The 23,412-nt window shown below is 41.2% G+C and overlaps 2 protein-coding genes across 2 annotated transcripts; both read right to left on the reverse strand.

Moving 5' to 3' along the window:
• Positions 1 to 1,773: 1,773 nt before the first annotated feature.
• LOC306788813 (transcription factor E2F5-like) lies at positions 1,774 to 8,458 on the reverse strand (the record flags this gene model as incomplete). The annotated part of the gene is made up of 8 exons (XM_079284477.1): positions 1,774 to 1,850; positions 2,351 to 2,389; positions 2,626 to 2,760; positions 4,972 to 5,302; positions 6,028 to 6,136; positions 6,433 to 6,582; positions 6,883 to 6,992; positions 8,330 to 8,458. The coding sequence occupies 8 exons, from the start codon at positions 8,456 to 8,458 to the stop codon at positions 1,774 to 1,776; spliced, it is 1,080 nt and encodes a 359-aa protein (XP_079140603.1).
• Positions 8,459 to 8,927: 469 nt separating this feature from the next.
• lrrcc1 (leucine rich repeat and coiled-coil centrosomal protein 1) lies at positions 8,928 to 22,936 on the reverse strand. The gene is made up of 19 exons (XM_079285279.1): positions 22,593 to 22,936; positions 21,952 to 22,157; positions 21,751 to 21,816; positions 21,469 to 21,636; positions 19,859 to 20,025; positions 18,470 to 18,661; positions 17,762 to 17,961; positions 16,889 to 17,060; positions 15,733 to 15,881; positions 14,568 to 14,772; positions 14,112 to 14,251; positions 13,190 to 13,391; positions 12,408 to 12,593; positions 11,270 to 11,444; positions 10,768 to 10,931; positions 10,367 to 10,575; positions 9,998 to 10,135; positions 9,463 to 9,598; positions 8,928 to 9,190 (listed from the first exon to the last, which is right to left on the reverse strand). Exons 1-19 carry the CDS (start codon positions 22,634 to 22,636, stop codon positions 9,080 to 9,082), a joined length of 3,030 nt encoding a protein of 1,009 aa, XP_079141405.1. The 5' UTR covers positions 22,637 to 22,936; the 3' UTR covers positions 8,928 to 9,079.
• Positions 22,937 to 23,412: the final 476 nt, after the last annotated feature.

Consider the following 23,412-nt stretch of genomic DNA (forward strand, 5'->3'; position numbering starts at 1 on the left):
AATAACTGCCATGTCTGTGGGAAATAGCCTCAGAGTAGAGAAGTGTTTACTATTATCAGAGGATCTGATGCCATGCAGTTAAAACCGCTTTAGAAAAAGCCTGTCGGTAAGATATCAATGCAAGTAGCAGCAGTTCAGATGTTGCACAATTTCTCCAACAGGTTTTGTAGCTGATGGGATTTTGTCAATAAAGAATAAAGCCAATTCATTACATGACAGTTGAGAAGTTAATAGATATAAACACAGCACTACACAGTTTACATATTTAGCATTTCTGTTATTTTTCTTGTTAGACACGTGTATGCTGTGGTTTGTCATGTCATTTATCTCTCATACAAAATGTAAACACAATGAGCTTTTACTCATAGTTCTTACTAGATAAGATTAGGAGAACACATTTGAATTTTAAATGTTTTGCCTTTGTTGTCTTCCTGTATCCCAGCTGGTACTAATCAAGTGATGTTGCCGGTTGTTCTCTGGCACGTGTGCTTTCTCGTGTGGAAACAATTTGACAGAGGTTTACCATCTGTTCACTGAGCAAAACATTTCACTCAGCCAAAACATTTTAAAATGGTTTCAACCTGGGGATTAAACTTTGTGTGTGAATAAAAAAACCTGCATGGTTTAAGACAACCCCGACAACTCTCAAACAAACGAATCTTACATGACAAAAGTTGAGTAATAATTTGTGCTCGTTTTCCTTCCTTCAAACCAAACTCAAATCATTATTTGTCAGAAAAGAAAAAGGTTGTAAATTAATTTTAAATCCGTTTATTGAAAAAAACTTTCAAAACTGTGCAAATAAAGAGCAAAGTGTCACAAAAAACATGACTTGTTGTAACCAAAGAAAACTATAAATATACAAAAAATGCCCCTTTAGGCTCGTAAGATTTGTTATTTCAGGTCAGAAATATGGTAAATTCACTTCTATTACAATTAAGGCAGGGAACCAGCATCACCTTCCACTATTTAGAACAAAGAACATTTTTTTCTTAAATTAAATAAAAATGTAGTAATTTAAATATATAACTAATTATACACGAACTTAAAAAAAATAGAGGCCCAAAATGGCAGTGTCACAATAATTTAGAAAATAAACCTTTCTGCCATTTTCACATTCGAACAAGGTCACAAAATATACCCGAAACATTCACTCATTAAATACTATACGACGTTTTATCAAATATAACTATTGAATTGGGTAAGTTTTTACACAATATGCTTTTTAAAGAACCATAATCCTAAATGGCTTAACAGCCAGAACTAGGTCATCGACCCTTTATCAAATGTTTGAAAGCAGTAAATACTGAGTTGTTACAAGCTACTCTGAATATCAACCAATATGAAAACACTCTCACAATCACAACTGTTCGTGAACAGAAAATAAAGCTGTCGTATAATCTCAGAATTTCCACTGGATGTGGAAAAATACAAAAATACTAACATGTCAAAGTGCAGTAGGAGGCTGAAGGATTCGTCCCGGCTTACTCCGACTGAGGGAGCGGTATTCACCCAGCACAACCATTCAACTGGACATATAATGACTCGTGGCTTCACAAATGTCTCACGGTGAACTAAAGCAGGCACCGTGTTTTAAACTGTAGTCTAAGTGTGTGTAAAAGTAGTGTTTAATATGACAATGGAATGTTTGATCATCAGCTGTGCATCGTAACAAAAAAGGGGGGAAGGCATCTTTGAAGTGTCTTTAGAGAGAGAGGCAAAGGTGGCTCCTGAGATTGTAAAGGCGTGCAGCAGAGGAGGCGCGGTTAGCCATCAGTAATTTAGGATCTGCACATCGAACAGGTCACACACTCCCTCATTGTCGTCCAGGTTGAAGCTGTACTCTATTCCTGCGTGAGGAGAGAGGAGCATCAACAGCACAACATACTGTAAATCACCAATAAGACAAAGACAACAAAGAGATTTTTATAGAATTATTTGCTAGCAACAAACAAACAAACATCGGGCGGTCGACCATTTCGGTCCAGACATAAACTGTATCATGCCATTCAATTTGATAGAGATATCTACGGTGCTGTGAGGAGGTCCTTCTGACTTTTCCTCTAGCGCCACCATCAGGTCAAACACAATGACATTCCCATCAACCTCAACTGAACTTTGGTGCTAATGTATCATGCTAACACACTGAACTAAGATGTTGAACCTGTTAAACATTACACCTCCTAAAGCATGTTAACCTCGTCATTGTTAGCATGTTAGCATCTCACAGAGCTGATGGCACGGCTTTAGACTCTTCGTTTTGTTGATTATCTTTTTAAATATAAGGTAATTCCAAATACTTGACACAATGTTTCATTCATAAAGTTAGTCAAGGTTTTGAGACGCTTACCGTCAGTCGACATTAGCTCATCGATCAGGTCGACGGCTCCTACAAGAGAATTAAAGACAACATGTTTCCATTTCTCAGTACACGGAACATTCACTGCAGACGATGCAACATGAATTCATAACCATCAAAGCAGGATAAAAGTGGTACATTTAAAATATCAGAATATTAGTCAGCCTCCCACCAGTCCAAGTCCTAAAGCTTACACCTTCAAGCCTTTACAGAACCACAACTGAAACTGAAAGTGAAGAAAACATGAAACTAGCTGTGTATCTCACCCTCTCGCTCGTCCTTCATCAGTCCTTCAGCACTGAGCTTCAACAGGCTGCTCATGTCCAGTACAGACTGGAACTCTGGGCCCTCCAGGTCCATCTGCTGCTGCTCCAGCACTGCTGCCGACTGACTGTGGCCCTCTGCAGGTGCAACAACAATACTGAGCTGTAAAGTGACATTTTTGTGCTCATTTTTCCTGGCTGTGTCTTGAGGTAAAGAAAAGCACCGACCAGCATCTCTAAACCTGGACGAGCCATCACGTAAACACGCACTATGTTTTCTTTGTCAACATCTTCAATATTGTGTTGTGCAACAGCAAAGATTGTTTTTGGTAATTCCTCATTTGCTCCTGGAGGAAAGGTCTGACTGAGTTTCAAGAATAAGAGTCTGTTAGCATCTGAGCACATCCCGACTCATTCGTCTCTTAGAGTCCTAGCTCCGGATAAAGAAGTGGTTTGTCTCTCGCACAGACTGGACGTTTATTTTACGTTTAGTGCGTTCCCGTGACCTGACGTGGGGACAGATGTAAATGCAGTCTTTCCGTCTGGGTTGTGGAAACAAGGCAATGCGTGGTGTTATACATACAAGATGTCTCTTCCACAGATGTTTCAAATTCTGCATGTTGTACAATTGACTCAATTATTCTATTGAACCGTCATGTGAAAGAACCTTGTGGCCTTTCTGCTTTACATCATGATCGTGTTGCTTTCTTAACACTAGAGCTGTTGTGGAGGGTTTATAGAAATCATACTTGTTGACAAACTAGATAATTTTATGCAGAAACATTAGACGATTAGCTGGATGGAGGAAACTTTTATGAAAAGGAGCGGTTTTAGATACTCTAAATTCCAAGAAGAGGAAGAATTTAAGGCTTTCGAAACACTGAGTTTACAAAGTTCAAACACCATTCTCATTACCGGTAGTCGCGTATCTTTTGCTTCTTAATACCTTCTTAATATTGACCATTTTCTACAGACATACATTTTTATGGTCCAGCCAACTGCACTATGAAATCAACTTCAACACTAAACTTGCTTGAGACAGGTAAGCTATGACGCACACACAGTGTCGGTTACATTATGATCACAGTGTAGAACAGACGCAAGCAATGACTTTATAAAAAAACTAAAACTTTTCCTGTTCTTGCGTGTCAGGACAAGATGACATCTGATATTTCTGAGTCAGCTGATAGAAAGCAATAAACCAGATTCACATGATGCGTTTTATGACAGAAGTGTTTTCTTACTGTTTGTCTTCAGGATTTGATTTCCTGACAACATATCTTAGCAATTTAATACTTCCAGTTCTTGGACATGGGAGCGTCTTTGAATGCAACACAGAGATTTGAAAAAGTGTCTCAGACAATATTTAGTCAACCATCATAGTAAGCTAAATGTTTTACTCTCAGTATAATGCAACACAGTTCAACAACAAGTAGATCGTCTGATCTTTGAATGTCTAAGTGCAGAGTTACACACAAAAAAAATGGCAGCAGCATCCAGCGTTGAGAACTCTGGGTATTTAAACAGTTTAAAATGAGTAACCGCGTTACACACCTTGGATTCATTGACCTTTGTTTCCCAAAGGTGCAGTCAGATTGAAACTAGCTCATTCCTATGTGGTAGCAAGGCAAGACACACTTGCAGGGCTGTTATATACAACTGCTGCTTCGGTTGTCGCTATGTGGCAATGGAGTCTATTGTTTGGGTGATATTACTGGTGGCATTTGGTAGACAAGTCTACACGGGTGGGATTTTCTCTACTTTAAGTGAAACATCAAGCGCAGTCAGCCAGCATCACTGTGGATGTCCAACACCGTTCATATTACAATAAGTGACAAAACCAGAGGGAGGGACTCAAACCAACGTCTTTTGACTCACGGGGTGGAGGATGTTACTTCAAATAGATCATGATGAGGATTTGAGAGAGAAAAATGAAAACGCCCAAGTGTGACAGTGCTTTGGGATTATTGTTCAGATAGCTTTTCTGCATAGGCCATAGTTTATTCAACGTGTTCGGGATCTATATTTTGTCAGGCCTGTTTTTGATATTGTCAAACTGTAATGTGTGGACTGAAAAGGTGAAAATCAACCAATATCTTATGTTTATTGACCATTAAAGCTGTGGCTGGCTTTATTCATTTAATCCTTTCTGTTATTAAGCTTTTACTGCATGTATAAAATATGACTGTGCACTAAATATAAAAATCTGAGTGTAAAGTCATGCTTTTGTCTGTCCAATTGTGTTCACTGCAGCCTAAGAGAGGCCATTCAAAATCAGTAATAATTGCACATGGTGGCTTTCTAGAATACCCTAATAAGCATTAAAATCCTCAAAGTCCCTGTACTTACCCATCTGCACATCGGGAGGGCTGGAGGACGGAGTCAGCACTTCATCATGTTCTGGCAGCACCATCTGGTGGTCTGAGCAGAGGGAGTCCTGGCTGCTGCTGCAGTAGGAGGAGGAGGTGGTGTTGGAGGTGGAGTACACCGACGTGGACAAAGGGAACCTCAGCAGGCTGGCGGGGGTGCTCGGGGGAGTTGGCATTGTACAGATGTCGTCAGTGGGCGGCACAGAGAAGACCACGGGTATTGTGGAGTCTGAATCCCTGTTGATGAGCAGGACCTGGATGGGGGCCGAGTGGCTGCGCAGGTTCACCTGGTAGTTCTGTCCACTCTGGCCCTGAGGATCAGCAGTGGAGAGAAGTTTAGCGTCATTACAGCAGTCAAAAAATATTTTTTTTTATATACACAAGGGATCACAGGACTTGTCCATGAAATGGGTCTTTTGTAGTGACGAACCCACAGAAAAGATAGCAGCAGAGCAGCTATTTGTTGGTTTTATGGCCACAACTTTCCCGTTTTGATTTACTCTCACTGCATGATTTTCAGTTGCAGCAGGCAGCGGGAAAAAGCACATTACCTGCTCAGCACCAAAACAGCAGCCACACATCGTGTGCAACTAGCTTTTAAACATAGTGGAGCATGTAACAGCTAAATTTCCCTCAAGACTGAGAGACCAAAAACGTCAGAGTTGCGTTGTGTTTTCACAGATAAGGAGAGTAGTCATTGAGACACGGGTGTTTATGAATGTAAGCTAAAGTGCAGCATCTCCAGAGTGTCTTGCTGGAGCTCAGCATGTGCTTAAGTATTCTTATAAAGTTAGAAAATTGTCTCCCTAATATATATTAATATTTAACGACACTATTTTGATATACATTACAGAAAATACATACCGAACAAGCAGCCAAATGCAGAGAACCCTGTCCCTTGTTAGCCTCTGCTTCTATAACAGACTACATGTGGTTTATGATAGAAACCGATGAATCCAGTATATGGTGAATTCCTGTCTTTTTGGTGATTACATGTATGCCAATCAATAAAGAAAGCTTGTAAGACGTGACCAACCGTTTCAGGTAGCGGTACCTCCAGCTGGGTCCCAGCAGGAGCCACTATAGCGAGGAGAGTCTCTCCGTCGAAGGCACTGCAGATGTCTTCATGTGTGACATATTTATAAGTGGAGAGGTGTTAAGGAAACAGGAGCTAGATTACTTTGGGGAGGAAAATGGAGACAATAAACTGGAAAAACAAGAGTGTGAGCATGGTGCAACTCAGGATTAGCCCGGCTGTGATTTCACAAGAGACCAACAATAGCAATTGTATTTATAATCTGTATTTATTATAATTATAATTTATAATAAAGAAATGTTTTCGCCACTAAATGCGTTTAGTGCCACAGTACGCTGCTAAATAACCTTAAAATAGGTACAAGCAACACATCTCCATGTAATGCCAGATGGCATGAAAGGATATGTGCTGGTGATGGGATCGAGGTTAAAGTGTTTGATGTTCTCCTCCAGCCACGCCTTCTGGTTGTCCAGCTCTTTTTCTTGAGCCTCCAGGTCAGAAATGTGGGCCTTCAAAACCGTCACCTCCTCCGTTTGGCTGCCTGAGTTCTCTCCCCTGGATACGAGGAAGATTACACATCAGAAAGGCAACTATGAGGTATGAGCACAAGTCATATACTGGTCATGTTTTTGCTCCATTTTGGCAGCTTAACAGGCAACTAAAAACTAGATTTGGCTGCTAAAAGCGTCAAAATGTTTCATTTAATTTAAAAAATGAAATGGCTAAAAGGGTAGGATGGGAGATCCTCTCAAATGTTTCACACGGACGACAAGACTTCAAAGATATCGAAGGCATTATCTGTAAGAAAGCAGATATTTCACAGACTCCAACATATGAAAACTGTATTTTTCGAACCTCCACTGAATTATGTTCCTGTTTTTCTTCTCGATCAAGCCGACTCCTTCCAGTACGTTGGTGATGTCATATATCCTCCTCTTCTGCTTCACTGCCAAGCTGTCTGCAGCCTGTTGATTCAGTGAGACATTCCCATAAAGGCTCTTATTGAGCAGCAGCTAAATATGAACCGCGCTGACAGAAACATCACAGACACTTTAACAGGAAACCCAGAACTTCTGTGGGAAAGAAGACTCGAACAACAAATCCAAATCCAACAAATCAAGGATTTGGCAAATTAAGCTGCACAAACAGAAAATAAAACCCGTTGGCAGGAGAGGACAGTTACAATAGTAGAGGAGGAGGAGGAGGAGGGGGGAAAGGGTCCAAGACGCCTGCTTTGTAAACATTACCCAGTTTTGGCGCGCAAGAAGGGAGGGAAAACTACTACTAATGTGATGAAAATAAGGTAGAACTGTGGAAGACACTTGAGGGGACGGGCTTAGAAATGTTCATTCACTGTTTCTAGTTTGTAGCAGACAATAATCTGAGAGACGGTAGGAAGGAAACTGTCAGAGGACCATGGACTATATCGCAACTACCAACTACTTTCATTATCGATTAATCTGTCGATCATCTTCTTGATTATTTTAGTCTATAAAACATCAGAAAACTGTGTCCATCCCTGCTTTTCCCAGTCTGAGGAGACATCTTCCAATGTGTCGTTTTGTCTGACCAACAATCCAAAACACAAAGATATTCTGTTTATATCATGAAACACAGGAATGCAGCAAATCTACAATAAATCTTGAACATTAGCCCAATAGGAAAGCAGAAAAACACAAAACTATATTGCATTTGTTTGGACATTACTCCTAATTATTGCATTTTTTTCACACATGTGAATTACTTTATAGTTTTACCTCATCAGGGCCCTAAAAACTAAAGATTAAAGAGGATGCATCACTTTTTGGTTGCCCTGATAGATAACCCACAGATATGCAGTTAATGACATTGGGTCAGAGTAAGATATGGTCTTGTTTTAAGGTGTTACAATCACAAGAGATTGGGCTAACTCTACTTGGGCTTTAAATGTAGTCCTGATTTCATTAATCAACATAGTAATAAATTGGACTTCCTCGTGACTTTAGGCTACTCTATACTGAAGGGGGGGAGGGGCTCACTTTAAAAATAATTAACAGTACAAACTGGTTTATTACCACTAACAATCTGACTAGAATCTGGTAGTTACGCTCTCCCTCTGTAAACAAGTAGTATGTTGTTTTACTGCTTGTGAGTGTGGTGTTCAACCGAGGAGGTAATGGCGGCTATAGCTGGTCCACCTGTTAAACAAATCAATGCACCTGACTGAGGTTTGTGGCTGACAGCCCTTTGTTGCCGAGGGGCCGCTAGAGAACACACATTAATAGATTAATTCACCCCAAAAACACGGGGCCGTTTCACTGACCACTTTCAGATCAAGGACGCCATCCTTCGCCTCTTGCATTAGACTGACAAACTTCATCGTGAGGCGCCCCAAACTTTTCTCGTGTCGACTCGGTGTCGAGCGGACAGTCTCCGTGGCCTCAAACTCCATCTTCTTCTTCTTCTTCTTCTCTTTAAAACAGAGTCCTGCTTATAGTCAGCCAACGTGTTTCACTAACTTTAGCAATAACGAGCATTAGCTACACTCCGACATAACGTAACGTTATGTTATCTCAACGGGACGATGGTTCAACCTGCGGGGGTTTTAAATCAACGGACGTTACGTTAGGTTACAGTTGCCGGAGCAACACTGGTCCCGCTCGAGGCGCGCCCCCCCCCCCCCCTTCAACCTGATTTTGAGCCACCCCCCCCCTTCAACCGGACAATCAAACAATAATATTACTTAATACTTATTTGATTTACTGTCACTCTTTCGTTTTTAAAACCAGTTTTTTATTATTTTGGGAAATCACAGTTCTTGAATCTTCGAGTCTTGTTTTTATAAATATTACCCATCATACCCTGCGTTCTCATCAAGTTTACGGTATGTATAATTTAAAGAAAAGACAAACATCTGTTCAAGAGTGTTTATTAGATAAATCGTAATATACTAAAATACAAAAATAATTTAACATAGAACATGTATATAAAAAAATGTATTCATTTAAAATAACTAATTATACTCCAGTGTTTAAATTCATACATTGAAATAGCTGCAAAGTCATTTCATTTGTTAGAAGTCTTTTAGTACACTTGTGAGACGTTTCATCTTCTCTTCCATGATTCTCTTGTTGGTTTCCATCTCCTCCAACAGCTGACGCATCTCCTCCTCCACTTCAAACACCTGAAGAAGACACACACATACACAACTCTTTATTTTCATTTTATAATGGTTAAATATAACAACCTTTTTGAATGGCGAAGAAGGTAAAACACTAGAAAATGACACTACTGTACAACATCAAACATTACAGACTATTTGTAGTGTATTTACCACACACTGATCAATCCTCATCCACATTAGAGTTGAGGGCTAGACTTGGCTTTTGTTCATATGTGTCACATATGAACACGCTGGCACAAAGCCAGAAAACTATCCTAGTGTGTATATTTTACCTTCTGATTGGCTTGTTCAATCCGTTTCTGCTTCTCATTGGCCAGTCGAAGCAGCTCAGCTTGATGGGTAACCTGGCCGGACTCCAGCTGTCGACGAAATGCATCATCCACACAGTGCAACTTCTCCACTGCATCTCTGCCAGACAAACAACAAATAAAACATAATGTTATAGAAGACACATGGGTGTCACGCTAACTGCCCGGGTACAGTAACATTTCTAGGGTGGACGGCCCCAGAAGAGAATCACTGACATAAACATAAACTAATATTGTGTTTATCTTCCGCTTCTGTCTCAGCGGATCTAATACACCCTGATCAGGATTTGACGACAGACTTCATAACTAATGTTATTACTGTTATGAATCTTCAAAGTTTTCTAGCTTTTGGGTTTGCGAGAGGGAAGGAGGAGCCATGTTTAATGATAGTCTAAAAAAACAAAAACATGTGGGCTATTAGAACCGAGACTTGATAACTACACATTGGCCCCAAATGTAACAGAACAGCACATTTTTGCTTGGATGTGTTGTATCATACTTGTACGCCTCTGTTGCTTTGTCTCTTTCTTCCAGCAGCAAACGTTCCTTGGAATCAAAGTTTTCCTTCATGCGCTTCACCTGGTTCTCCAGCTGAGTCAGCAGGTCTGCCTTCGCCTGCCACTTCTTACTGGAATCACTGGTAGAAAAAATAGATATGGAGTAATAGGAAAAAAAAAACTCAACTTGATGATGGTGAAGAAACACCAGGGAGCTGGTTCAGGTCATGAGCCGTAGTGGTCTTTACTCTAAACAGTACAACATCAGTTATTCATATCAAATAATACTTCCAAATTACTTTTTTCCAGGTATATCTATGTTTGTAGCTGTATATCTAGTAATATGTGTGTGCTTGTGATGGGATGCTTGCCTGTAAACTCTTCTGATCTCCTCAAGCTCCGCCTCCTTGTCCTCCAGCTGCTGTTTCAGCTCCTCCTTGCGCAGACTTACATGCTCCAGCCGTTCCCTCAGCTCAGCCTGCTGAGCCGTTTCCTCCTCCAGCTGCTGCTGGAAACTCTTCTGGGCCTTGACCGCCTCCTCACTCAGCCTACGGATCTGATCATCGCGCTGCTGCAGGGTCTAGACAGCAGGAAGACGGAGAAATGGCTTCAGTGTGTTTCACGATAAAAACAGAAAGCGTGTCGATGGAAATACATAAAACACCCATAAACCAGTCACATAGTAATGTTCATGTTAAAATGCACAAATACAAATGTTGACGCAGTAACGTTGTGCCTTCATCAATTCAAAATAAATGTTATTTCCCACTACCTCTTTGAGTCTGCGGACGGTCTCTGTCTGGTCATCAATGATTTTAGTTTTGATTTTTAGGGCATCGTTGTCCCTCTCGCTCCGTTTCTTCTGAGTCTCCAGCTCAGCGCTCAGCACCTCTATCCTCGCCTCCAGGCGTCCACGGTCCTGAGCCAAAGACGCTCCTTGTCAAGACAAGTGCATCAAATTGTAAATTGGATTTCTTTGGAAGGTCTACTGTCTACCGAGTGTGTTTCTCACAAATAACCACTAGATGACAGGCTTTACTTGTTAAAAATTAAATAAAACATTTGCACATACAGTATTAAGCCAAACAGCTAATGTCTCCTTCATGCTGACTCTAAAGTGAGTGACTCACTCTGCTGGCCAATATAAAAGAGTTGGACTCAAGAGGAAACCTGTACTAGTGTCTGATGAGCAACTAAAACTAGTTGTCAAAGTGATCCATGTACTAAAAGGCTCATTCTAAGTGGGGAACATGTGTCTCCTGGTCGCCTCCCACCTTGTTGAGCGAGCTCCTGGCCCCAGATCTTCCTCTCTGCCCTGAGGCCATCGATCACCGACTCCTGAGCTGTCAGCTGAGACAACAGTCGAGCCGAGTCCTTCTTGAGCAACTCGAGCTGCAGACCGAGACGCCGGTCCTGCCCCACCTCCGTTTCCAAGGAATGCAGACGGTTCTGGCAGAGGGACAGAAACAGACAGCCAGAGACAGATAGAGAGAGAGAGAGGGTATTAATGATCAACAGCCATCTGTCATGGCTGACAGATGGAAAGGCAGCTGGACCATTCAGCATTCATGAAGTCTTAAAAGTCTCCTAAAGGCTCAGGCTGAATAATATGACGGATGCCCAGAACTGCTTCTCTCTCTATTGCATCTGGTATACAGTGTTGGGCAGCAGAGGGGCTACATGTAGTGGCGTTACTATTTCAACAACATTTCTCAGCATCGTGGTGAGAGTGTCGCCGTTTTATGACTTAAATAGCTTTTTAGTCGCTCAGCTCTTTTATTGATCAAGTAGTGAGGTAGCGTCCACACAAGCTACATTTTCCCGAGCATTTCTGAAAGCAGAGTTTTCTCCTGCGGTCTGAAATAAAACTGCGAGGGGATCAGTATGTGTATGTATAGCTGACAGCAGGGGTGGACTGGGACAAATAAACAGAGACGATGACATCACGTCTCCGCTGCGGGAAATACAGACGAGCGAGCTTGTGTTTACTGCATGAAAAGGTGGCAGAGGGTGAGAACAGAGAGGAATTGATCCAGAGGGAGTTGCACAGTCACTGTTTAGTTAGATGAATATGCTACAGACAGAGTAGTACCTGGACATAAGTGCAAGGAAGGTGTATATTCTATTGTATTAAGGTGCGTGATTGTATAGTCAATGTAAAGAAAAAATTGCTTTGATGTAGTTAAACTACTTTTGCCATGTTGCTGCAGCTTAGCTTGAAGAATTTCTCTCAGAAGTAGGTTCAGTGTATCGAAGCTTCATTTAATGCAGAGTTACTGGTAGCTTAGCTCACTATACTGTACAAGTAGCTCGCCCAACATTGCTTATATATAATGTGATTTTTCACTCCAGATCAGAGAATTTATTCTAAATAATTCAGTCAGATCTCACTCTTTCACTTTAATGCTGTACCCTTAGATCAGTGACAGCATCTCTCTTGGCTTTGATGAGATCAGTGATGCGGGTCTTCTGTTCTTTGACCATGGCGGTGAGCTCCTGCACCAGGGAACCTGATTTCTTCTCCCTCTGCTGGGTCTGGGCGAGGCTTGCCTTGAGCCCCAACAGCTGTGCAGTCATCTGATCACAAGCCTCCTTCACCTGCAGAAGCAGAGCGAGGACGTGGAATCGAAGGTGAGTTGAACAGAGTGAAGCACTTTGATTGAGCGCATTGGGAGCATTACCTTGACATTAGTCAATGTCACATTCTGACAGGAAATGTTTCAGAGGTACGCATCTCAAGAAAGCTATTATTTAAAGGTTTCCATTCGCCAGCGACTCACAATCTGCATCTTATTCAGACTTTTCCGAAATGTCAAAGGTTGAAGCCTTTCAGTAGAAAATTGTGTGAGCGGTAGCAATCAAGAGAAGATTACATTTTGTGCAGAATGAATAAATCAATTATGTAACCATAAAGAGAAGATTGATTCTAATACAATCCTTTTGTATAACTTTCTTTCTGTGTCAATTACAGACTAACTGTCCAGAGTCAGACGACCCTAATTCAATCTCAGCGTTCACATCAACGCTGAATCTATCTAGATTGGGGTCAATTCCAGGTCAATCATTTCTCTTTTTACTGGACACAGTAATACTTTATCAGCTTAAACTGTACAGAGAATGTAGAGTAAAATTCAAGACAACACTTCAGTGATTACAGGCCACCTGTATGGTATGACTCAATCTTTAAATCAGACCTCGGAGAAGCGAGCGGCCTCGATGGTTAGCGCCATGCGGAACTCGTCTTCCAGAGCAGCGTACTGTTTCCTGCCCTCTGCCAGTTTCTCCTGCAGCTCCACCTCCTTGTGGCCGTGTCTCTGTTCCACTGACGCAACTTCTTTCGCCACTGCCTCTCTGAAATCTGCCCCGCCAGGCTGCAACCGCAAATCCAGCTGTCTTCTGTGAAACAACGCAAACGAGCACGGCAAACTGAGCCGTTTCTAAAGGCTGCTGGGGCCTTAACACTAATAGGATGGCATGCAAATGGAAATATGTGGGTCATAACATGAAATTCCAACTGTATATTTAAAATAAATCCAGTAAGTTGAGGACTCAAATTTGAACATTTTGCAATAAAGAGTATAAATGCTAAATGTGCCTAACGGGCAGCCACATGGCATGAAATCAATATCCACTCGTAAATATTTAAAAAGGTAATTATTTGAATCTTTAATTTAGATCCAGCAGATGTATGAAGTGAAATCATTTTGCTACAAATAGAAAGTAGTTATCAATATTAAATATTAAATCCCCCGAAAAACTTAGTTTTTCAAATCTTAGAGGATAGGTTCACCTTTTTCCAAGTCTTTATTATAACAATAGTGCTCCTGTTTGGACCTCTATCATTAAAAGATCTCCTCTAAAGCAATACGAGAGATTGGCTACAAAATCAAAAGTCCTCGTTTTGTGAAAAACTGTATTCAAAGGTTTATATGCGACTAATATGAGGCTGCAGCAGACTGAGCTCATCAGACAGCCTTATTGGTAGGATATTCCCTCTTTGCACTGCCTAGACAGTGTTTTTTGTTGTTGAGCTGTAGAGGAGGGAGAGCAACAGAAAGAAGGCATTTCATACCAACACTCCTACCAGTGATCCAGAATACAACCCTGCAGGTGTACCTGTGCTCTTGTTCCCTGGATGCCAGCAGTTCATGCAGCTGCTGCATTTTGTCTTTGTAGTGACGCACTGAGGCTCTCTGGATGTCCGACTCTCTCTTCAGAGCTGCTGCCTTGTTCTCCAGCTCCTGGTGCCGCTTCATCTGAGGAAGGTCGGCACATGTTTTGTACCGTGTTTTATTAGATACTGTCAGAGCTGAACTTACTCGCTCTGCTGCACGCTTTCATCTGGCTGCATACATTCCCTCTGCAGGAGAGATCACTGAACTACTGCGCTGGTTTAATGACAAAGAATAGTGACATCGGGAGTCAACGTGCTCAGTTGTAGGTAACAGAAACAGCATGACATTTCCAGAAGTATATGACTCTAAATAGCTCTGATTTCCTGACTGAATGAACACCATCTGTATCACAATGGTGATACAAGAGTTCTCGGGTATAATAAACCAACTACTGTACCTGCTCAGCCTGCTGGCGAGCCCCGAGTGCCTCTCCATGGGAGATGCTTTCCTCCAGTCTGCGCAGTGCAGTCTTGTGTTGTTCTTCACTGCTGCGGGCCTGTTTCACATGCTGGGTTAGAGACCGACACCTCCCCTCCAGCTCCTCAACACGAGTCTGCAGTTCAGAGCGACCCGATCGCTCCTTTAGCAACAATTCTTTCAGTCTGTGTGGGTAGAACGCATGATAAGAGCAGCAGGAGTAATACCCTGAATGACTGGTATAGGCAACCACTGTCAATTTTGTGGTGCCCTTGATTGACCCGTGCTTTATTGCCTGCTGTTAAACATGTGATAGCTTGTAGACTTGAGGAAATATGACATTACAACAGAGTCAAAAGCTTATTGCAAGGAAGAGAAAATGGAAATATGAAAATACATATAGAAGGGCTGTCTGGTAGAAAGTAAAACAAAGACAGCACACACATGGAGAATTAAGGAAACACTGTACGACCACCTACAGTTGCCCCTTCTTTGATTAGCCCTGGTGAGTCATTTCACTGTAAACCTGATGAGTGAGGGAGTCAACAGTCGCTGCCGTGTTCAGTGTCATTACACAGTGACAGTTCAGATTGATTCATGTAATGCAGCCGACATATGCCCGTCACCAAGCTTCTAATTACGACCATAATGCAGATTCATCTCAGCAGGTTTGATGCTTACAATACTTACTCCCGGCTCTATGTGTGCAGTGTCAAAGCCAAACGGCCTCACGTATAGGAGTACAGGTTTGGGTGCGTAGGTTCATGATGTTTCTACGAATAGCTTTAACATCGAAGACAGCTGCAGGCCTACTTTAGGGCTTTGGAGTAATGGCGCCAAAATGTGTGCTTGATTTGATGAGAGGCTACAGGACAATGATAGTGAGGATTGTTAATGGTGGGATGGATACTCATTGTTCAAGGATGAGACAGGCAGCGCGCCCTGATCTCAGGAGAGCCAACACAAAAGATGAAGAGGGCTGAAATGGATGAGAATCCATGATGCAGTTAACGACCAAAATCCACAGAGACAAGTCCAATTATCTCTTTTACTCATGATATCTGCTTTAGAGCTACTGCACCGCTTCATGTGGAAGTTTGTGTGCCAGCGAGCGTCTGTGTGTGTCCGGCCGGTTTTCCGCTTACCTGTCGGTGGTGTGCAGGGCCATGCTCTGTAGGTCTTTCTCCTCGCTGACCTTTGTCTGCAGGCACTTTCGATCCTCAGTTAGTTTCCTCACAGCCTGCTCAGCCTTCCAACGCCTCTCCCTTTCCTGGTCACGCTCTTCCACAATAGCCTAGCACATGCACACACACACAAATGCTCAATACGGCATGAATAATATAACATGGACTGTTTCAAAGGGTTCAAGTATCGGTAAATTCCTCTTAAAAAAACAATATTGATAAACTCCATGGATTTTTACACATCAAAGTCTGTTTACAGGTCTTAGGGAGTACCACTGCACATCTTTAAAACATTGCATAAAGCCTTTTGTGGCTCCACAGGGAGCCGAGTGAAATCAGATAAATTGCCTCAAGTGATTTGAGTCGGTGTCTCAAGGGTCTGAGGACTACAAGTGTGAAATGAAAAAAATGTGGAGTTAGAAAGAGGAGAGTTTATCAGACCTCTGCATGAGGCTAGCAGCTCGAGGCTACTCTAGCCGCTACTAGCATAGCACACCCAAATCTCAGACCAAATTAAGTATTCACGTCTTTATATCCATAGTGCACCTGTTAGAGGACCACAATGATTAACTATTTTATTTTATTAAAGCATTTCTTTTGACTTTAATAACCAAAGAGACGGTGGACTCCCAAGTGTGATGTTATGTCTCATGTTTTGTGACCAAATCTTAAATAATGTATCATTGGAACCACTTGGGCGCTTCTTATTTTACGTAACTGAATATGTATTCATGTCCTATTTTATTTTGTTCATATTTGTTGTGTGTGAAGCACAGTGAGCCAACATTGCATGAAATGTACTAAACGAATACATTTGACTTGACTGGGACGTAGTTTAAGAGTCAGTTGTTTTAGGTTATTGACGAGAGTTTCTGAGAATGAGCAAAAAGTCGAACGGAAAATGTTGATATTTGTTATTGTCTTCGTTTTCTGGGTATCTGTTATTCTGTTTCTGTATGTGCATGTTGTTTCGTATTAGTTTTGTGTAAAATAAAAATGAAGTATGCTTTCACAGAGACCCGGAGGATGTCTATGCTCCTCTTGTACAAAGACATAACGTTCTTCATATTACATTCAAGCTGTTGTTCAGACCACAGGTGAGCGATCCATGTCGTACCCTGTAGGTTTCCTCCTCAGCGGACTTGGTTTTCATGCTGCCTGAGGCCTCAGCAGCTCTCACAGGTCCTCTCCTCATCAGCCCTGCTGAGGCTGTACCCCCTAGGCCGCCAGCCGGCCTCCCGTGCCCCTCAGCAGACTTTAAACTCCTCCGTTTATGATTCTCCTGATCACTGCACATAAAACAAATCACCAGTATTGAACAAGCTGTAAAATTGATATACAACAGCCCTCAAGCTTAAGTCTGGTTCAATAAAGGTCAAAACCGACAACTCGCTCACTATTATAGGTAAGCAAAGTTTGAACAACTTTGAATTGAATTTGGAGCTTCTATTTCAAAAGCACCTTGCCTCTGATGAGGAGAGTTGGGAGCTTACTGAAGGTAAATGACTACGTCCTGAACATGTCATCAGTGGCTGATGAAGTTAGATGAGGGGGGTCGACCACTGAAGCACGATCGTTAATCATGGGACTCAGATGGCAGTTGTAATATCTAACAGAGAGGAGGAAACTTCACCACATCACCGCCTTCCAGCTGAGACGTAAAAGGGTTTCCTTTATCTTCAAGATATGATATTACGTTGATGCATGCTGTTCAAAATGGAAATACTCATTGCTGCATTTTGCTCCTCCCAGGTACTCTCCCTGATTTTGTTATAGAGTCCAATAGAACTTAAACGTCTTCACACAGTTCAGTTTTAAAACATTAACAGAGAGTGCTGATGAATTTTAGGCTTTGTGTGGGTGGAATTTAGCTACTATAACAAAATCAGGGACAACACGCGTTAATACGGCAAAACTAATTATTCTTAAAGTCGTTAACCTGACAACTGAAACATCTTTTTTGTGCAGAGATATTTCGGTGTAAAATCACCTGTCTGATCTCCGGCCCTTGATCTTCTTGGGGGTCTTCCTCGATGATATGCTGTTACGGTGTTTGGGGATCCTGGTGCGCCTCCTGTTGTCCTTCCCGCTGTCACACTCACTCTCTGACGTGCGGTCGGTGTCCCTCTTGGCTTTGCGTACCGTTGCCCCAGAATGAGCAGGGCTACTGGATTTGTCACCGACAGGAGCCTGGTTAAAAATCGCAGACATACTCAAAATATGTGACAACTACCTGTTTGCATGAATACAAACTAAATTATAAATGAATAAAACGCAGGATATATTTGACAGACATATCAGCAACATGAATAGTAACACTTAGAAAAAACAACTTTTGAATCTAATTCAAACATAAAAACATCACACGAAAAAAGGTAAAGAAAATATAACTGCTATCAAAGCTGGGCTGCTGCCTAGAAACCACGAATACTTAATCTAGAACTGACAAATTAAGCAGATCCCAAAGGCATCTTTAGGGACAAATCCTGAAATACTCCAGTTTCTAATATCATATGTGATTTATGACCTATTTTGTAAAAGAGGACCATTACCTATGCAGGCTAAGTATTGCTGTATTTTTAAATCTAAATATAATCCATCAATGTTTTTTTCTTCACCCACTCTCACCTGCTGTATACCTCACACAAATAAGTATTAATTATTGACTTAATGGCTTTCGGCAGTGTAAAATAAGCACCTTCTGGATGAGCTGGGACATCTGGTGCTCCAGTTTCCTGATGCGTTGTTCGTTAACTGGGTCTGCTGGATTGGCCACAGTGGAGCGAACCTGTACAACTGGATCTGTGATCGCTTCGGAGGCAATCCGCTGCCGAAACTGGGTCAGCACCTCGTCGATGCGGGGTGTGGTGAGAGTGACATCTTCTCTAACCTGCAATGGAAACTTAAACTTAGCCACCGTCGTATCTCTTATTTCAGGCTAAAAACGCCGGTCTCCCCGACAGCCGCATATCAACGGATTAGGTGTGTGTGTGCAATAGGTGGAGGACTGGACGTACCCCAGGGTGGACCCGCTGTCATGGGCCACCCCTGGGGGGGGAACCCTGTGTGGTTAAGAACCTCGCTTGGTTATTAAGGGCAGCTTCAGGAACCTGGCCCTAACACCCCTAACTTAGAGTACCAATCTAAACCCCTTTTGCTTCATCATCAACACTGCAACATCACATGTGATACATCTGCAGAGCTTCAACATCAATTCTCATCAAAAATCTAAGTCAAAACTAATTCAAAATCAATTATCAATTTCATAACAGAGCTATGAAATCAGACCGAGCCATCCAAGTTAGTAAATCACAACAATATTGAACAACACTTATCTTATCTCTAGCTTTTAACAGTAATATCATTCAAATTCTATGTCTAATCTAAATTCTTCCTGTCAGCCTATCCCAGGGGAAGAGCACTCTTACCTTTAGGAGACTACGGGAACCCCACCAGAGATGAGCAACACTGGACTTTGGTCGGAATGCACAAAATACAAACCGGTTTTATTTGGTTTTCACAAAAAGTTAAATATCGAATTACAAAAATTGAATATCGGAAAAGTGTCTAAAAGTTAATACAAAATGTCAAAATGTCGAGAGCATGCACCTAAAAACAGAAGTCATCAAAAATCGGTCTCCCCCCCGAACTCCTCTCTTCTCCTCCTTTTTATTCGCTTCTTCGCTCCGTTTTCGGCATCCTTCATGTCCATATATGGTAGGCAACAGGTCCTTCTCAAATCATTAAACGAAACAGTGCTAGTAGTCATTATCACTCCTGACAGACCTATTTTAAAGTTAAACAACTTCCCTGTTATCATTCGTTTTTCATGCATGTGTATATGAATTTTCCAAACACGTGTCCGATTTTATCGTGCTACATATACATATACACAATGGTGCGTGTTCTTCTGTGACTATGTGTTGACATTTCTATGCTGCCACGTTGGCCAGATGTGTGTTTCAAAATTCTTCCTGCTTAAATAAATGTTGAATTAAGAAACAATTTAACTTGAATATGGTATTTCAAGTGAAATATAATCGTATACATATAAGGCTACTGATGGTGGTATGGCATCAAAACTTACCGCTTCATTGTGACTAGTATCAGAGGACAGCAGGAGGTCCACATAGTCCTCCAGACCGGGGATATCACAGGGACTACCTAGACCTAGATGTGATGGATTTCCCAGCCGGTCCAGACCATCCAGAGCAGAGATCTGTGGCAACGACTGAATAACAATCTCTCTGTAACCTGCAGCAAGACAGACACACATGCATTACAAAAACCTGACAAGGAAAGAACTGCAAGACCGTCCACGAACTCCATTATATATTCGTGTCACATTAGTTGTTTATGGCTTGGCTAAAGCAGCAAGTGTTAGAGTGGTTATGTTGCACAACATTAAATAATCGATATCTTAATGATCAACTTCTCCTCGGTGTACTATCCTCATATGCACTGTTGATGCAGCTCACCCAATGAGAACTGAGCACTAGAAGTGTAACTTCACATGTTGACAGCAACGGTTGGAAGAATAATTTAAGTGTGTCCTCGTGGATTTAAATACTTGCTCTCAACAGCTACTGCTGTGAATTAATCATGAACTGGGAGATATGGATAATGAGTGCACAGCATAACTTAACAGGAAAACACAGCAAAGATTTTATATTCATATGAATTCAGTCAATACAATTATGAAAAGAAACTGAAATAAGATGTGTAAAGAGACATATATCGCAGTTATTACTATTAGTAGCTGTCAACTACCACTGATTTTCATTGTGCTTTCATTATTATGCAGAGAGAGAGAAAGAGAGACAGCGAGACAGCGACAGCGTGAGAGAGCGAGAGAGAGAGAGGTTTATAGCACACAAATCAAACCTATAAACTCAGTTGGCAGGTTAATCGCTATACTTTAATAAATCCTACCTTCATGATGATTGGATCGTTCAAACTGTTTTGGTTCTCGAGTCTGTGGTGCTGCTGAATTGAGAGGTGCTTCTGATATTTAGTCTACCCTCATTAATAGAAATGTGGTGGACACAATAGCAAAATATAAAGCCGTAGAGCATTATAGAGCATTATTTGGTAAGGTTATATGCAGGGCTGTCAATCTTATGCCAATATATCACATCAGTGTTGCAGATGCTTTTGTCCAGAGCAACTTACAATAAGCATGTTCAGAGATAGACGTCTTAAAAAATTGGAAATACATCCCTCCCAAACAAACAACTACAAGCTTGTGGCATGTTTTTTTTTGTGAGTAAAATATTCAAAATGGAAAGGTTGACTTTTTCTTTGAGGATCCAAAAAATCTAATTCTATCAAATTTTGAATAAATGAATTAAATGTATAACGCCTAAATGATATTTTGTATGACTTCACTTCGGTTCCATGCTCCAGTCCTTTCCCTTCTTGAGGGGAATAACATAAAAGTAAGCTTGCTTGATTATAATGTACATATGTTTGTGTTTAATAGAGTGTGGGATGAGCATGTGTAAAAAAGGAAAATAAGAAAATTGCTGACAGAATGAAGTAGAAGTACACATAGGTATGTAGGCTGTGCATGAGGATGGGCATAGATGGATATATATACTCCTGGAAGTGAAGATGAAAGACTGAAAGTTTACCTGAGTAAATATCTACAGGTAATATTACAGTAATATTACAGTCCAACCACTAGTTACAACTTACCTGGTGACCTACACACAGCGTTGTCTCTGCCGTCCTGGCTCAAAGTGACCTCTCTTAAACTTTGCAATCCCAGCAGGCACTGCAGGAGGTGATCGATCTTGTCCAGATCGTTGCCGTGAAGACTGAGGTGCTTCAGCTTGTATTCGGTGCCATGAAGATACAACAAGCCTAAAAAAAAGACATCAGGAATCAACAGCATTGACATGTCAGTCACTTGATCATGTTTATATTTGAGCGCAGAGAAAGAATGACACAACAATGGTCAGTCGGTGTTCAACTCACCAGTGAGGTTGTTTATCTGATTGTAGGACAAGTTTAATCTTGTTAAGTTCACAAGGCCGTTCAGTCCTGAGGTAAAGGGAGGGGACATTAACAACTGAGTGATTTCACAGCTCAGAGTCTGTAATGAAGAATTATTACTTGGAGAACACCCACAAAGCTGAAACATTTATCGTCAGAGTAAAACTGTGACAAAAGACTCACCTTCAACCTTGGTGATTAAGTTACAGGATAAATTTAAAGTCCTCAGGAAAGTGAGGGAACTTAGACCCTCAATCTTAGAAATGCAATTGGAGGAAAGGTCCAAGTGGCGTAGGTGCCAAGCGGAGTTCAGGCCCTCGATCCCGGGGATGTGATTGCAGTGCAGATTGAGTGATGTTACAGTGGGACTCAGGGGGACGTCCAGCAGACTAGGCAGAAAGCAACAAGGTGAAACGACAGATTCACCATGGACGAAAAAAAGGGACGTTTTGTGCCCAGACCTATTTTTTAAAAGTCCCCAAAAAGTGTAAGAAAATCAAGGTAACGTCTACAAAAATATATTCAGTATATCTTATATCTTGGGATTGTGAGGCCCTAAAATGAAGAACAATCTACTTCCCTCTTACAGGTTGTGAGCTTATTGTGGACATGAACTATGTGAATGACTTCTCTATCTCAGATTGTTTTAAGTATTTTATAAGGCTCCACTGAGGTAAAAGTATAACAGCTATATAAATATAATATAAATATTTCTGCACTTTCACTCATGTTTTGAAGGCAAATTGAATGAATTCAACGTTTCATACAACTCAGTATGTGAACATGTGTTCAGTGAATAAAATAAACAAAAACAATGACGTTACCTTGTTATATTCTTGTCAAGAAGACTCAGCTCCTTGTATTCCATAACGACGACATGCAGCCAGTTATTTTACCGCTAATTACACGTTTGTAATGTAGACTGTGTAACCGTTAAGTAGCCTCATGGCAGGCTCATGGAACTTGCAAACCCATCCCGAAAACCTTTAGCTAAGTTAACCTAGCATCCTAGCAAAAGTTTACTCGCGACCTAACTCAGGAGGTTAACGTTTACAAACAACAGTTACGGAAGCCGGAACAGCCAACAAGTGTTGTGTTGTATTTTCGAACAGCCAATGCCAGGATTCGTGCGTTCGTTAAAACGTTTGTTTTTATTGTTTTGAGCCTCTTTTACTGTCGGATAATTGAAATAACCGCTTTTAGCATCGTACTTCCTGTTTATATGACGTAGGCAACGGTAACATCCGGGGCATCTGTGTTCAGACGCGTCATAGCTAGTGGAGGAAGAATAAGTCAGATAAGTACCGATACCACAGTGTAGAAATATACTCTGTTGCAACTAAAACTTTAAAGTCCCACATTCAAAACTGTATTTCGCTAAAAGTACACAAAAGTATCAGCATCAAAATATACTCAAAGTATGTATACTAGAAGTAAAAGTACTCATTATGCAGAATGGCTCACTTCATAGTCATATATTGACTTATTATATGACTGAATTATAGTGATGCGTCTAGTTAGCCTCCTTTATATACTGCTGGGTAGCTGAATCTATAATAATATATCATAGTTTATTTGTTGATAATATTTTTTAATAATAATCTATATCTGTGAAATAAATAGTAATTTATAAAACAAATGCAG

The sequence above is a fragment of the Melanostigma gelatinosum genome (genome assembly GCF_949748355.1).
Source record: "Melanostigma gelatinosum genome assembly, chromosome: 15".
NCBI lineage: Eukaryota > Metazoa > Chordata > Actinopteri > Perciformes > Zoarcidae > Melanostigma > Melanostigma gelatinosum.

Coding starts and splice junctions, on each gene's coding strand:
- lrrcc1 (XM_079285279.1), bottom strand. CDS start 22,636: ATGGAATACAAGGAGCTGAGTCTTCTTGACAAGAATATAACAAG. Junction 12,594..13,189: donor AGGCCGCTCGCTTCTCCGAG/GTCTGATTTAAA, acceptor CTGCTTCTGCAG/GTGAAGGAGGCTTGTGATCA. Junction 9,599..9,997: donor AAAGCAACAGAGGCGTACAA/GTATGATACAAC, acceptor TTTGTCTGGCAG/AGATGCAGTGGAGAAGTTGC.